The 16,369-nt window shown below is 35.6% G+C and overlaps 1 protein-coding gene across 2 annotated transcripts in view; it reads right to left on the minus strand.

Moving 5' to 3' along the window:
- The window catches only part of LOC115215580 (splicing factor 3B subunit 1), a 52,032-nt gene that overhangs the window by 25,743 nt on the left and 9,920 nt on the right, over positions 1-16,369 (minus strand). Inside the window, exons 2-4 of one of the 2 annotated variants that reach the window (XM_029784786.2) lie at positions 10,041-10,213; positions 9,327-9,410; positions 7,382-7,499 (exon numbers count right to left, since the gene is read on the minus strand). In XM_029784786.2, the coding sequence (XP_029640646.1) occupies positions 7,382-7,499; positions 9,327-9,410; positions 10,041-10,213 (375 nt within the window). Of the gene's footprint in view, positions 1-7,381; positions 7,500-9,326; positions 9,411-10,040; positions 10,214-16,369 lie in introns of those variants that run through there. The other variant, XM_029784787.2, reaches the window with a different exon arrangement.

The raw sequence follows: 16,369 nt of genomic DNA on the forward strand, positions 1-16,369 counted from the left end.
TCATGACAAACTGAACTAAATTTGACTAATATATCTCAAATATTATAAATACTTATTTCTGTCCTGGGACAGCCATCATGCAAATGAATACTATCTACACCCTGTACAGACATATATATATAAATGTCTTGAACATTTGGAGGTTGATACCAAGGAAAAGACTCAAAGGCTTATTTTATGGACAAACTTCTATGATTATATATACACATAATGTATATGTATAATGAAAATTGATGTACTGCTACAAAAAGAAGAACTATATTTTATGGAATTAAAAACAAAAATTTCTCTTTTTTTTACCTTCTTTCAATGAAAGTAATTCACTTAAGATGATATGTTCAAAGAAAGGGCTGACAAAATTATAGAAAGTAAATCACTGAACTTTCATTTTAGCCAAAAAAAAAGGTTTAAGTAAAAAATTGTAAACTGACAAATCTAATTGACAGAGATCAATGGTGACAGCAATAGTGAGGCATCACCAGAAGTGTTTGGGACTGTTAATTACACTGGTAATTCAAGTAGTTGGTAAGCACTCAGCCTTTCTATAGCAACATGTAGTAGACACTAAATAAGATGTGAATTACACTACAATTGTTATGTATCCTATATTGGTGAATTGTTGTGTTTCTTATTTTATCATGGATCAGGTTAATTAACTTTTTTTTTAAATCACCTAGTTTTTGCATTAAAAAAATTAAATTAAATTAAATTTGCAAAATCCAATCTTAATATTAAAGGTTTGACAACAACAACAATGCAGAAGGAAGGGCACCGAGGTGAAAGCACCTCACATGATAGATGTCGATCAGGCACCAACGGCAGCAAGGCATTCCAGTAGCTAGAAAGGAAAGATACATTTAATTAGTACCCAGATTTTTTAAGTTGTACATCAGTTAGTGGCACTAGTGCCACAACACTGAAGGAGTAGCAGTACTGTCTACTTCATGCAGTCTTTTTAACAGCAGCATGTAAAACACAGCAGGTGATACACATTTGCAGTTGTCTCTTGAAACAGATTCTTAACTTCAAGTAGCTTTAATGATGGAGCCCTGATTAGTGTTCTATTTAGTAAATTGAGATAGAATTTTTTTTTTCCATTTTAGCTATAAAAGATTAGGCTTTTTTTTCTTCTCCTTCACCAATGTTTTAAGAACAGAACATCAACCAATAAAACAAATATTTTTGAGATATTCTGGAAGAAAATCTATTGATACTTTAAAAATGATTTATAACCACAGATCCTTTTGAACTTTTTCATTAAGGCTCCATAAATATTCTCAGAAATCTAGAAAATTTCATAGAGCCATACAGAACCAAACAATTATCAATAAGATACCTTAAAATATCCATCTAACAAATAGTGACCAAATTTGAATGTAAAACCTGAAATTTCCAAACAAGTCATCAGACCTGTCTATAATTAATATCCCCTATTATCACCTTTCTTCATACCTTCCCCCCACCACCACCACTATGTCATTCAATATTGTTATCTGTCACTCTTTTTCTCAGCATCACCAGTCTTATATCTCTTTTACAATACTTGCTCCTCTATCACTCCTAAAACTCCTTCCTCCTCCACAAGCTAAATTATTATTCTCTCTTCCTCATTCCCAATACTTCCCCATCATGCACCCACTTGCTCTGGTTCTCCCTGTATCATCACTCACTCTTCTATTCACTCCCTCAATCACATTTGGAGATATCTTAAAGTAAAAGCTCTGTACAGGGTTACCAGATTGGGCTAAGTAACATAATGCTACTTTTCTGGACTTCATGCTTCTATTATTTTTAATTTGGGTTACTAGCTCAAGTAAAATCATAATTTTGAAAGGTAAAAATCCAAATGAATATCATATTAAATTATCAAGTAAATTAGAACTGAACTGCAGACAATCTTTGTATATGCATGTATGTGTGAGTGTGTATGTTTGTGCGTATACCATTCAAACACATTCTAATTTACTAAAAAAATTTTCGTTTTGGAATACTTTCCAACATAATCTGCAACTATCTGGAGAAATTTGTTCTACATTTTATGTAATTAATCTGGCAACCCTGATTTTGCAGGAGACTTGATAATTATAACCAGTAAACTATGAGCAGTGGTTGGCAAATGAATGGACACAACACGTGGTTGAGAGGAAGCTTTGGTCTTTTTAAGGCCATGTTAACCTCTTTTGCATTGATGCCATGATAAAATGTACCAGGACATTCTGTAAAGTGGCTGGTACCCAAGAGAAGCCATGCCAAAATTGGAACATGTCTCAGATGTTAGTAATTCTAAATAAGAACTGACATGGACCAAGATAACAAACCCAATTGTTGAAGAGGTGGAGGAGGACAAAATTTACAAGTAAAGTAAAATATTTTTTTTACAACAGTGGATAGTAACAAGATTGAATTTTCATGATTGACATCAATCCCAAAATTGAAACATCAAAGGATGTAATAATAAGACTAAACAGAGATGGATCACACTTCTCTAGAACTTTAAAAACCTGCTCAGCACTAACAAGAAATGTGATAAAATAAATCTAAATGACAAACATATGAAAACAAGTTGTATGCACAAGTGTACAAATGAAATTAAATAGACATGCCAGTATTCAGCTTCCAACAAAGGAAGTTTTATTTACAGCTTTATTTTGAACGTGATAAGGAAAATACTAAAGAACACAAATGTATGAATTCTTGTAATTAAAGATAATTCTCTTTCTGCTTACAAATAAAATTATCTAGAGATAGGGAAGTCAACAGGTATGACCCTAGTATTTTATTAACAAATAGGATTAACCGATGTAAGAACAAAAGCAAAATAAAATAAAAGCTAAGCGAAATGGAAAGTATCAAACCAGATACACGAAATGATACAGTCCAGTATCTTACCATTTCAACCAACTCATCTACTCTAATATTAAACATGATATTAAGTAGACTGCTGGATGGAGTTATAAACCCACTGGTCACAAAACACTTGCATTCTTCTAGCTTTCAAAGGATGCCACACACACTCACTAAGCAGGTAGGGGACATATTCCCCCGGAACAATATATGAGTGTGTTGCAGATGAGTGAAGTATTTCACTCGAGAACACAATGTACGGCTGGTCTGAGAATTGAAACTACAACCTCGCAACCATGAGTGAAACCACCAAGCCATGTGCCTTTACAATATTAATCATAATATAAGATAAAAAGGTACAAAGTCTAGTCTTGCAATGCAACAACATATTTAATATTAATGCATAAAGAGGAAAGAGAGGAATTGGAGCAAACAGCAAACATAATAAAATATCTACAAGTGCTGCTTATGTTTTCAATCATTAACGGCCTTTGATACGACTATAACTAACTTTGATATTATAACAGATGAAGAAAATTCAAAGAACTAATTAACAAGCCACAGACATAAAACATATTAATTTATACAAGGCAAAAGTTGACAGAGACTTCAAAGCACTGGCTTATTTGATATAACCAGGCACTCACAAATGTGGAAGGAAGTAAATGACAACACCTTGAGAAGACCAATTACTAATTCAAATACCTCTCTGCAACCGCAGAAAAACTTCATCAGAGCTTGCTGCAAATTTCAATGAAGCCTGCACATTAAAAATATCACCAACAACAGCAAAAAGATTTCAAGAGCACAGTCTCAAAGACTGTTAAGCAAGGAAGAAACTTTGAATTTCTCAAGTGAGCCAAACATTTTTGGCTCCAGTGAGCCAAAAATCATAAAAACTGGAATCTTACACAGTGGTCAAATGTCATCTGGTCAGATGAAAGCAATTATCAGGTTTATAAACTGAGCTATACTCGTTTTTTTTTTCTAATCCTGACTTGCAATGAATGATGTTCTAAAGGCGAAGTTTAAATCATTTTATCCAGATTTTCAATACACCTGGCACAACTTATGTGACGAGAAGAGTTGGAGAGACCTATAATCCTGATTGTGTGGTGCCAACAGTGAAGCACAGTGATGGTTCCGTCATGGTATAGGGATGTATGTTCTCAGCAAGGACAGGAAAGATTTTTTGTGTGATGGAAGAATGAACTCCACAACCTACACTGCCATGCTGGATCAAGTTTTGGAGCCATTTACTCATCAATTGCTTCCAAATACACCTAAAAAGGAAGTATCATTCCAAGACAATGCACCTTACCATACTTCTCGCCAAACAAAAAAATTGGTTCCAAGAAGAAGGCTTTACTCCATTGGAGTTGTTATCCCTGACCTAAATCCTATTTAACATCTTTGGAAGGTGCTTAGGAAGGCAATTAGAAGCAGCACAATTATTTGAAACTAGAAGAGTATCACAACCTCATATTATCCATGCCACGATGAATCAAGGCAGTCATAAAAGCCAAATCTGATACACTAAGTATCAGATTACTGAAAAATAAAATAAATCATTTTTATACTTTTATTGTCCTAATTTAACCATATACCTTAAACGTAATTAATTTTGATGGATGCTTTATACTTCTGGCCAAGGCAGTATGTATATCACCATCATATATACACACACACAAATTTTATATATGTGCACACACACACACACACATATATATATACATATGCACTTTAGCAGTGTAACCACATGTGCCATTGGCAAATGAAGAGCTATGCTCGAAACATCAAACTCTCTCCTTTCACCAAGTGTTGACCGTTTTTATTCATTTATTTGAATTGTTTGTTTATTTGGACTATATATATATATATATATAACACCACCACACACACACACACACACACACACATATATATATATATATATATATATATATACACACACACATATACATATATATACACACATATACATATCATCATTTAATATCTGTATTCCATGCTAGGATGGACTGGACAGTTTGATAGAAGCTGCCCAGGTGAAAGGCTGTTCAGGCTCCATGTCTGTTTTGGCATAGTTTCTACAGCTAGATGCCTTTCCTAACACCAACCACTTAACAGGGTGTGGACTGGGTGCTTTTATGCAGCACTGGTACAGGTGCTTTTTACATGGCACCAGCATTTACAAGCCCACAAGATTAAGGATGCTCCACTAGAAGAGAGTTGCAAGGGATGAGACTGTATATATACATACATATATACCTACGCATACATACATACATACATACATATATATATATACACACACACACACACATACATTGAAGACAACGTACGAGCGTTCAGCTTTTGCCAAACAACCAGCACAAATTATTTATTTTTTAGTGACCAAATGTTCGTGCCACACATTAGCTCACTCCCTCCATCAAATCAAGGTGGCCTGAACACAAGCACAGGTGTACCACACGCCAGGTGGCATAGTGATCACATTATGAGAGTGTTTTGCTCAAGAACACAATGCACCCCAGTCTAGGAACTGAAATCACAATCTAGCAATCATGAGTGCAACACCCTAACCACAAAGCCATACACCCTTACGTATATACATACACGAATACATATATATACATACATACATATGTACATCCGCATGTGTGTATGTATGTGTATATATACAAATATATATGTGTACGTGTGTGTATGTGTGTGTATTTATCAAGGAAAGCGGACGTTAAACGACGATGATGATGATGATGATATATATATATACATATAATCAGCCCATTTAAGAGTACCCTTCAATCACTGGACCATAAACTGTGCTTGAGAAGACCCGTTGAATCAAGTGAAATCATTGTCATGGCCAGTACTGCCTGACTGGCACATAAAAAGCACCCACTACACTGTTGGAGTGGTTGGTGTCAGGAAGGGCATCCACCTGTAGAAACCTTGCCTGATCAGATTGAAGCCTGGTGCAGCTTTCTGGCTTACCAGTCCTCAGTCAAACCCTCCAACCCATGCCAACATGGAAAGTGGATGTTACACGATGATGATGATATATATATATATATATATATATATATATACATACACACACACATATACACAAACACACACCTATGAGAGAGCTTTTGTCCATATATCATATTTTTGAAAACTTTGAAAAAGTCGCAGCATAGTGTGGTCAACATTATTAAAATGAAAAATAAGGAAATTAACAAACTTTGATAGAATATCATATTTTCTGGAGAGAAGCTGACAGAAAGGCCTATTTGACTGCTGATTGATAAAGAAAACATATTTTTCTACTTTTATGGTTTTATGAAAGCTCAACCAAAAATTAACACAAAGGAAATAATTACTTATAGAAGATGAAAGGAATGGACATTTGCTATTCTTCACATATGGATGCAAAAATATCAAATTTCTGTCATGGCATGAAGTCTTAGATTTTCTAAAAAGGGAAATACAGAATTCCGACATTCGTAACCAATCTAATCATAAAGGAAAGCTCATACTGATAGATGAGGCAATAGTGTACAAGTAAAATATTAAAAAAGACCAGAGAAACATCTTCCAACAAGAAAAGAAGACAAATATATAAATAAAACAAAGAAAAACTTTTGTAAATATTTTTTGAATTATTTTGATTTCAGTTGGGCTCGTAACCAGCTAAAACTTAAACTTAACATGTTGATGACCATGTGGGGCTAAACTGAATGAGGATTTCAAGTGTGTGTGTATATATATATATATATATATATATATATATACATATATATAGGTATGTATGCATATAAACCTGCTAACAAAATAAACAAACAGCCTCTTATTTGACTTTTTTGAGGGGTTTTTCTTTTTTTTGCTTGTTTGGAGGTTTTTTTTCTTTTGTTTTTTGGTGGAACTAAAATAGATGTATCTTATGATTCAGAAAATTCTCAAAATTGCTAAAACAATTTTAACTGGAATTTCAAGCCAACAACAATTTTCTATTTATGGTTCAACTGATTCAATATTGGACTACTTCATGATCCTTGGAACCTAAAATGGAAAATATACAGATATATATTTATAAACTCACATATGTATGTATTAATCTTACACATACACAGAATGTTTCTTAAATCTCTCGATAAATATTTAATAAAATACAGATCAGGATTGATGTTTTCCTAGAAAATTGCAATCAGCAAAGGAAAAGTAATCTTCAAGAAAAGGACCCCGCCTTTATAATTACATTTCTGGAAAAAAAAACCTTCTTTATTGTCTTTTCTAAAGACCGACATACAACAAATTGAGTGAATGCTATGAGACTTTAGGCAAATTTCTTAATTAATTAATAAGATTTTTAAATGCTTTTAAACACAAAAATAAGAGAAAAGTTTGTGCTTAAAAGTAACTAATGTATAAGTTTGTAAAACCCCTTCAAAACCGGATAAAGAATATAGTAATAAAAAAAATTGGGCAACAAATGAAAAAACTGTAAAAAATTTTTTTAATTTATAATTTTTCAAAAGAAATGACAAACCTTCAGCAAAAGGATCATATCTTTCAGGGGAAATAATCATCTGCCTACGAATAGCTCGATAGTCATCTTCTCTGTCAGCAATTCGGGCTGGCCGGTTATCAGCAAGAGGATCGTAATTCTGAAATATCAACAAAAAAAAAAATTTACAAGGAGGAAAAAGAAAGAAAAGAAAAAACTTTTATTATGCACGGTTTCCATCCTCATCGTTTTAATATGCATTTTTCGCCAAACCAAGTGAAATCATAGTTCAAGCCAGTGCATATAACACTAGAAAGATACCCACTACACTCTTGGAGTGGTTCGCATTAGGAAGGGCATCCAGCTGCAGAAACCAAGCTAAGCCAGACTGGAGTCTGGTACAGTTCTCCAGCTTACCAGTTCCAGACAAACCGCGTAACCCATGCCAGCACAGAAAATGGAGAGAATTTGCTGAGGTAGATTTTTCTACAATTGGATGCCCCACCTGTCACTAACTTTCACTAGTTTCTAAGCAAGGTAATTAACAGGTGTTCAATCCTGGCTAGGTTTCACACAAATCAGCCAAATGTTTTGTTTACCAATTTCTATATCAGACCAAATACTTGTTGGCTTAGCTCAGAACATCAGGAATATTTATCACCGAGGAGCCCAAACCAGGTTGGAACATCATGTCTGACAATCAACCAGCATTCTGAGCAAATCCAGGAGCTTTTTTAACACAGAAGTCTCTTTGAGAAGTTTTTTTCTATGCAACAAAATATTACATGATACCATTCCACATTTGTATAGACATTACGTTATATACAGAGCAATATATTTTAATCTAAGGCTGCTTCAAGTGCATGTATTAATTTTTAAAGAGTTCTGTTAATTGCAATGTTTCCTTATTTGCTATGTTTACAAAAATCTATGGCTTACTGCCCTAAATAATAGCTATTCAAATCATACTGACAATTAACATGTAGAGTGTCTTGCTAAATAGTTAAAAAGGTCATAATGTTAAAAGGATTAAAGAGTTTTTTTTCTGTCTTCAACCATCACCTCTTTCAAAGTCCTCACTCCGTTATCTTGGACTACATCCAAAAATAATGACCACCCAACTAACTGGCATGGGGTTACTCATAAATAGATGAATATACAATTGAGGTATTGTTTTACAGTAAGATGCCCTTCCCATAATTAATCCTTGCCTGCTTTTTAAGTAAGGGATTTCTTATTCCCCAAAGTGTCAAAGGTACAAAGGGAGCAGATGATTTGTTGACAAGAAAACTGACAACACCTCGCACCCATGTACAGCAACTTTCATACAGCAAGACATAGACAAACATACACACCTAATGGTCTTTTTCAGTTTCTGTCTACCAAGTCCTCTTTCAAGGCTTTGCTCAGCCTAGGGTTATAGTAGCAGACACTTGCTTAAGGTAGACTATGGCAAAACTGAACCTGAAGCCACATGGTTGGAAAGCAAACTTTTTAAGCACATAGCCCTACCTGAACCTATATCCTATATCTAACATGGTGTTTTGGGCATTTGGCAATAAACAACCTACTTAGTGAATATGAACAATATTTCTATGATAATGCTCATATGCATGTATGCACATTATCACAGGCTAACATAGGTGAGTGAGATTGCTCTGCAATTAGGATCTATAAAGTGAATTGGTACAACAAGTAACTTTACTGAATACAATTTAACTACATCAAGTCCTGGGTATGATTTGAAGCTGCATTTGGTAGTGGGGCCCTTGTTTGGGAGTTCTAGGGTTTTGAAGAGTATAGAACCACCTTTTAGCTACCATTGTTTGCAGGTCTACTCTGACCCAGAGTAATAACACCTGTCAGGGTCCCAACTACAGGTTAATTAGCTCCAGAATAAGATCACTCACAGACATCCCAATGGATGCAGGGTAGCTAAAAATAAAAATCAAAACATAAGAACACAGACATGAAATGTACATCTTACCTTGTCATTTAATGTGTCATTCAATAAATTCAATGGTGCGGTGAATGATGATTTCTTAGAATAAGATGGCTCCTCTTCCTCGTCCTATAAAGACAAAAACATATATTGTTTGTTTAACCATGAAGAAAGCTGCAGCGACAATCATCTACATCATCAAGAATGGAATGAGAGAAATAGCCAAGTCAATAAACAAAATAAGTGGTACCTCAGCATTCCAAATTGAAATCTTGGTAATTAGCCTTTCATTTGTTTAGGATCGGTGAAAGAAGTACCAGAGAGATTCTTGGGTTGAAAGGAACACACTTCGAAGCAGTGTTGTCTACAAAGGACAGCTTACTTAATGCTGGTTGTGTGTTCTTTTATGCTTGCTAGTTAATTGCCTTTACCTAAACAGATCCCAAAACTGAAATGCAGAGTGACAGGACAAACACTGTAAAGCAGAACTCAAGAAGTCTGAACCAAGGGAATTGTAACCAACAGAGAATCAGTTTTATTGATGCTGCTAAGCTCTTCCTCACCATTTCTGTCATGCTAACGATGCACGCACTCAACCCACACAATCACAGCTTTTGTTCTGAGAATGTGTATTGATAAGATCAATTTCTACTGAACAATAAATGGTTAATTTAACAACCTGTTCACTGATTAGAAAAAGATACCATTTATTAAGTTTTTTCAAGTTGAAAACAGAACAACAAATCTCTTTCTACTCACATCTTGATCTTCATTTGGAGCAATGGATGTAACATAACCTTCAAATTTACTTGAAGAAGATCCATAGATATCCGTGTCAAAATGGCCTTCAGCACCAAGACCAACACGTTCTCCATTATCTTGAAACAATGTATTCTTTTTTTGTTGAATAGTTCGAACTTGTTCTTCAATATCTGCAATGAATAGTGATAAATAAGGTTTAACAAAACTGACAACTATACCCTTTACATTTACTTTTCAACAAGGTTTACTAATACAGAATCTGACACAGGCACTTAACATCATTTATTATTCCACTTTTCTATGCTAGCACACACACTGGACAAGTTGTTGTTATCCAGTTACTGTCTTCTTTGGTAGTTTCATCACTTCTCACTCCTATCTTCCAGTTTGGACAATTTCCTATTACCAACCACTTAACTGAATAAAGTGGGTTCACTTTATTATGGCACCAGCACTAGAAATTGGCTTGCTACTCAGCAAGATTAAAGAGATATCTTTATTCTCATTTCCATTCATTCACTGGAAGCTGTGAAATTGTCTCACTCCAAGGGACACCCCCCCACTGTTCTTTCAGTTATAACCATTCCTTCATTCATTTCTTTCATTTCCATACTACTGAATGAGATGAGATCCAGAGTAATAGAGTTATAAAAGAGAAAGAAGGTGATAGATAAATATAGATATGTGTATTTGTGTGTATATTTAAATCTTACATATGTCTGCATATGTATGTATCTATGTATATCCATCTGTGTATTTGGATGTATATGTATATTGATGGTTTAGTATGCATATATACTGTTGTAACATATTTATGTTATGCAGCATGAAAATTTTAATTTTAATTTTTTAATGTATTAATTGTATTAATCGAATTATATTTCATATATAATTATTTGCAATACGTATTTTGAATCCGTTCTTCGATTTAAGGTTTTTCCTTGATTTTTATAATAGGATGAATTTATATTGAATTCATTTATTTTGTTCATTGCATGCTCAAGACTGCTAATGGAAAGGACCGATGAAACAAATCCATTTTTAAAGGTGTATCCTTTAACTAGTTTTGATCATATCAGTATTTCTGTTCTATTTTAACAAATCTGTCCAACAAACGGGAACATGAAACTCTGAGTAACAGCTTTTGTTATATTTGTGCTGCTTTTAAATAAAGGATATCACTCTACCTCTGGTATTACTCTTCTTTTCCACCTTGTTTCACATTTATGTGCTTACTCCAGTGTGCATATGTATGTATGTGTGTGTATATATATATATATATATTATATATATACACACACATACATAGACATACATATACACATACATATGACTATGTAACCTACAGCTTCTGTACCTCTAACCGTTTGTCAAGTTTATCCCTCTACTTAAACTGCAGTTATGCCACTAGGTATCTGTAACCAACAAAAGATTGCATGTTTGTAAATGTATTTGTGTGCCATGTATTTGGTGTCAATCAACTACAAAAACCTTCACCATCTTTACCATAATCCTATCACTGCTTGTCAATTTCAATATTCCTCTGTTGACTTGTCACATGAATTTTATAAACTTCTGCAAAAATGTGAATTCTTTTTTGGAACATTGGTTCTTGAAACACATAAAGCTGTAAATAATAGCATGTAAACATTGGGTCAAGAAATAGCTTTTCAATAGAAAAATCTGAAGGCAGCCCTCAAATCTTTCTAATCAAAAGGGTTTTACAACTCGGTATTTCTCTTGACTGGAGAAATCAACCACCTAACATTTATATTGTTTATTATTATACAGAGATTAGTTTGAACATTTAATAATTTCATGTCCAGCTTCTCACTTACAAAAATAGATTTTGGCAATATTCTTGATGGTCTTTCTTACTAAACTCTATAAACTGTTGTATTTATTTAAAATATTAGGTTGTCAAGAAAGTTCTTGCAGAATTTATAATTTTGGTTTTATTTTCGTTAAATTACTTTGACTTTATCATTTTAAAGCCCGTTTTTCGCTCTATCTAATCATGTTACTCTTTTTCTTTTTGAATAATTAGGCCATTTTTCCAGAACATTGGACAAAAAGCACAATTTTCTTATTCCAGTTCAAGCTAGGCCGAAAAGCTGCTAGGCGAAACCATTACGGCGGAGAAGTACTGTCAACATATGGATGAAATACATAAGAAACTCCAACAACAACAGCCAAAAGGACCAATTCTTCTCCGCGATAATGCTCAGCTGCACGCCGCACAACTGACCCTGCAGAAGTTGAACGAATCGGGCTACAAAACTCTGCCTCATCCGCCATACTCACCTACCTATTACCACTTTTTCAAGCATCTCGATAACTTCCTGTGTGAGAAATGTTTCAAGAACAAAGACGATGCCAAACACACCTTCAACGACTTCATCGCCACCAGACCGCAGCATTTTTATGCTACTGGCATAAATAAACTTGTTTCATGTTGGCAAAAGTGTGTTGATTCTGATGTTGTTTATTTCGATTAATAAAGTTTTGTTTGCGCCGAGATATGTGCATCTGAATTTAAAGGTTAAAAACTGCAAGAACTTTCTTGACAACCTAATAGAAGTAGAACCAGACATAGTAGCTGTGTTTAATAACAGGGAATTTATCAAAATGGAACTGATCTAATCTACAAATCTATAAATGGAATTGTTGCAGTTATATCAAATGACCATAAGAAATAGTTCATGAAGAAGTATACAAAAAAAAATCTGACAACCCTGTAGATAGCAAAAGAAGTAACCCCTCCACCAAAACCCCACCCGCCTTATATTGCATCACTAACTTAGTACTTAAATGTAAACCAACAGCTGTAGAATGTGTGACTTTTAATCTCAATTTATGTTACCAAGGTTGACTTTCATTTGTTTATGGTCAATAAAATATAAGTGAGATCATGAGTTAAATAGTTAAAAAGCAAAACTATATTTAGCAAACCGAAACAAAGTATATATCATGTAGGCATAGGAGTGGCTGTGTGGTAAGTAGCTTGCTTACAAACCACATGGTTCCGGGTTCAGTCCCACTGTGTGGCATCTTGGGCCGACCAAAGCTTTGTGAGTGGATTTGGTAGATGGAAACTGAAAGTCCATTGTACATATATATATATATGTATGCATGTTTGTGTGTCTGTGCTTGATCCCCCCCCCCAACATTGCTTGACAAAAGAGACTGATAGAATAAGTACTAGGCTTACAAAGAATAAGTCCTGGGGTTGATTTGCTTGACTCAAGGCGGTGCTCCAGCATGGCCACAGTCAAATGACAAACAAGTAAAGGAGTAAAGAGAGTATTCAATCATGTACCATCTCACACAGACAAACACAAAAACCATGTAGTTATGAAATCAATTAAACGACTTTGTACTTGGTCCTTTAGAGCAAGGCTTATAGCCTACGATTTAGAGGACAAAGCAACAAATCAGACCTTTTAAAATTAAGACAGCAATATATTCCACTATATATAAGGCAATCACAAAAATAGTTATTAAAAAATTCTACTAGAGAAAAAAACCTATATAGTGTTATTTCCAAGAAATGCCATTTTATTAAATTTTAAACCAAAGGGAATGTAGTTTTCTATTTTGATCTCTCTCATATAGCATCTAATATGACATTTAAATTTTCTTTTTTTTTTTTTTTTTTGAAATGTCAAAAGCCCACAAACTGATTTGCAGCACATTTCAAGAACAAGAATTTTCATTTAGCATAAAGTTTTCTTTTTATTAAGAACTATTACAACTAACATGTGTAATAGATATACAAACAAACATAAGCATATATGTAATAGGTATAGGTAGGAGTGTGTGGTTAAGAAGCATCAGTTTTATTGACCTCTGGGTCAATAAAAGCCTTGTGAGTGAATTTGATAAATGGAAACTGTGTGGAAGCTCAAGGTGTGTGGTGTGTGTGTCAGCAAGCCCTTGCAAGACCCCTGCAGCTTCTTTTTTCAGAGCTTCCTTGCAAGTGGTAAGCTCCCAAGCAAACTGAAGAAGGGAATAATTTGCCCCTTTCATAAAGGGGGAAGCAGAGTAGATGCTAAAAACTGTAGGCCTATCTCTTTGACCTCACACATCAGCAAACTCCTGGAACGAATAGTCCCAAGGAAACAAACTGCATTCCTTAAAATGAATGACTTGCTGACTGCCTGACACAGCTCTTGCAACATTACGACTGGGTGTTCAAGCAGCTGCTCAACAACTCAAATGTGGATGTGATGTACCTCGACTTTGCAAAAGCCTTTGATAAAGTTGACCATGGTATGATATGCCATTAGCTGTATAATCTCAGCATAGTCAGAAAAACTTGGAGCATGGCTATCCTAGAAGATAGAAGTCAGGTAGTGGTGGGCCAACGAGACTACCTCCTAGGAAATGCAAATAATGAGTGATATCCCAGAAGGCACTGTTTTGGAGCCACTGCTATTCATAGAGGCCCTTTCAGACATGCCCTCAGCTGCTCAGATAACTACCTTCGCTAGCTATGCAGAAGATGGAAAAGTCTCTGAGGATACAGAACCTTGGAGATGTACACTGCAAATTGGTCTACTGCTCCCAACTATGGTCCCTACAGATGTGTGTAACACATCTGAAGCAATCCAGTACCAATTCACAAAGAAGATTGACTCAATGCAAAAGATGGGCTACTGAGAGAGGCTAATGGAGCTCAGTCTCTATTCCCTGGAGAGAAGATGAGAGAGATATGCGGTGATATATATTTGGAAGATCGTGGAGGGTTCAGCTCACAATATTTGGAATTAACTGTTATACCAATCCTTGAACTGGACAGTACTGCATCATATCAAAGACACCATCTTCCCCCACCTAAAATAAGGACACAGTACAGCAATAGTCTTGTTTTCAAGGACCCGCAATTGTTCAACATCATTACAGGTAACCTTGGATATCTATATGATGTTGATGTGGAAGTTTTCAAGGAACATCTGGACAGATTCATGTCTGAGATGCCAGATGAAACCACATCAAGGCAGAAGACACAAAGTAGAGCAGCTCTGTCCAACTCGCTACTTCACCAAAAACGATATTGGAAACAATACCAAGTAACTACAGATACTGCACCAGCAGGACCTCAGCTCTGGGCTGAAACAAGTAAAAGATATATATATATAAATAAAAACTTACTTGGAGAAGAGAAAACAACGCGTGCGTTCAGTCATATAATAACAATTTAATAAATAAAACATAAGCATATATACATACATATATGTACATACCTAGTTAGTTAGTTAGTTAGTTAATTTATGGCTCAAAAAGCAAAAAGCAAGGCCATGGAGTTATGTGGTGTTCATGTAAAGAGTTCAGGCCATTTCTGAGCAGTTGTCGGCATCTTCACCATCTCATCCGGCAGCTTATTCCAAGGATCCGCAACCCGGACGGAGAAAGCCCCTCTCCTTCGATTAAGATGAAATCGTCGCAGATAGAGCTTTTCGGAGTGACTCCACAGCCGACGCCCTGGAGCAGGAGTGAAGAACAGCTCTTTCGAGAGGTTACACTTTCCGCTTATGATGTTGTGAGCAAGAATGAAATCACCACGGTGTCGTCGTTTTTCTAGAGAATAAAGGTCGAGCGTCTTCAGCCTTTCTTCATAAGACAAATTCTTGAGACCAAGAACCATGCGGGTAGCCAGCTTCTGGACTCTTTCGAGATGTTGTATGTCTTTGAGGAGATAAGGAGAAGAGGCTTGAATCCCGTACTCCAATATGGGTCTCACCAGCGTGACATAAAGCGGTAGGAATATGGCCGCTGTGAGCATTCCGAATGACCGTCGAATGAAGAACAGAACTCTACGTGCTTTGTTGGCAGCATGGATACCCAGGTCCTTTACCTGGTTGGTCCTCTCCAGCAACAGACGACCCAGCTCGAAATCAAGTTGAGTTGCAGGAGGAGAGCCAACAGGCAGACGACAGCACTTTGACACGTTCAGACACAGGTCCCATTCGTTAGACCATCTCCAAATTTGGTGGAGGCATCAACGAAGATCCTCTATATCACCACGAGGAGCGACCAGTTTGACATCGTCGGCAAATAGAAGGGTGTGTTGCGTGAGGTCGTCGAGCAAGTCATTTATAAAGACTAAGAACAATAAGGGCCCAAGCACTGAACCTTGAGGCACGCCACTGCTCGCACTGGAGACGTCGGACAGCGAACCATTAACTTGGACTTGGAAGGAGCGATCTGAGCGGAAGGCACCAACCCATCGTACAATATCCGGATGAAAACTATATGCTTGAAGCTTGACAAGTAATAGGTGGTGGTTTACCAAGTCAAAAGCTTTGGCAAAGTCCAATAAAACG

The sequence above is a fragment of the Octopus sinensis genome, linkage group LG9 (genome assembly GCF_006345805.1).
Source record: "Octopus sinensis linkage group LG9, ASM634580v1, whole genome shotgun sequence".
Taxonomy (NCBI): Eukaryota; Metazoa; Mollusca; class Cephalopoda; order Octopoda; family Octopodidae; genus Octopus; species Octopus sinensis.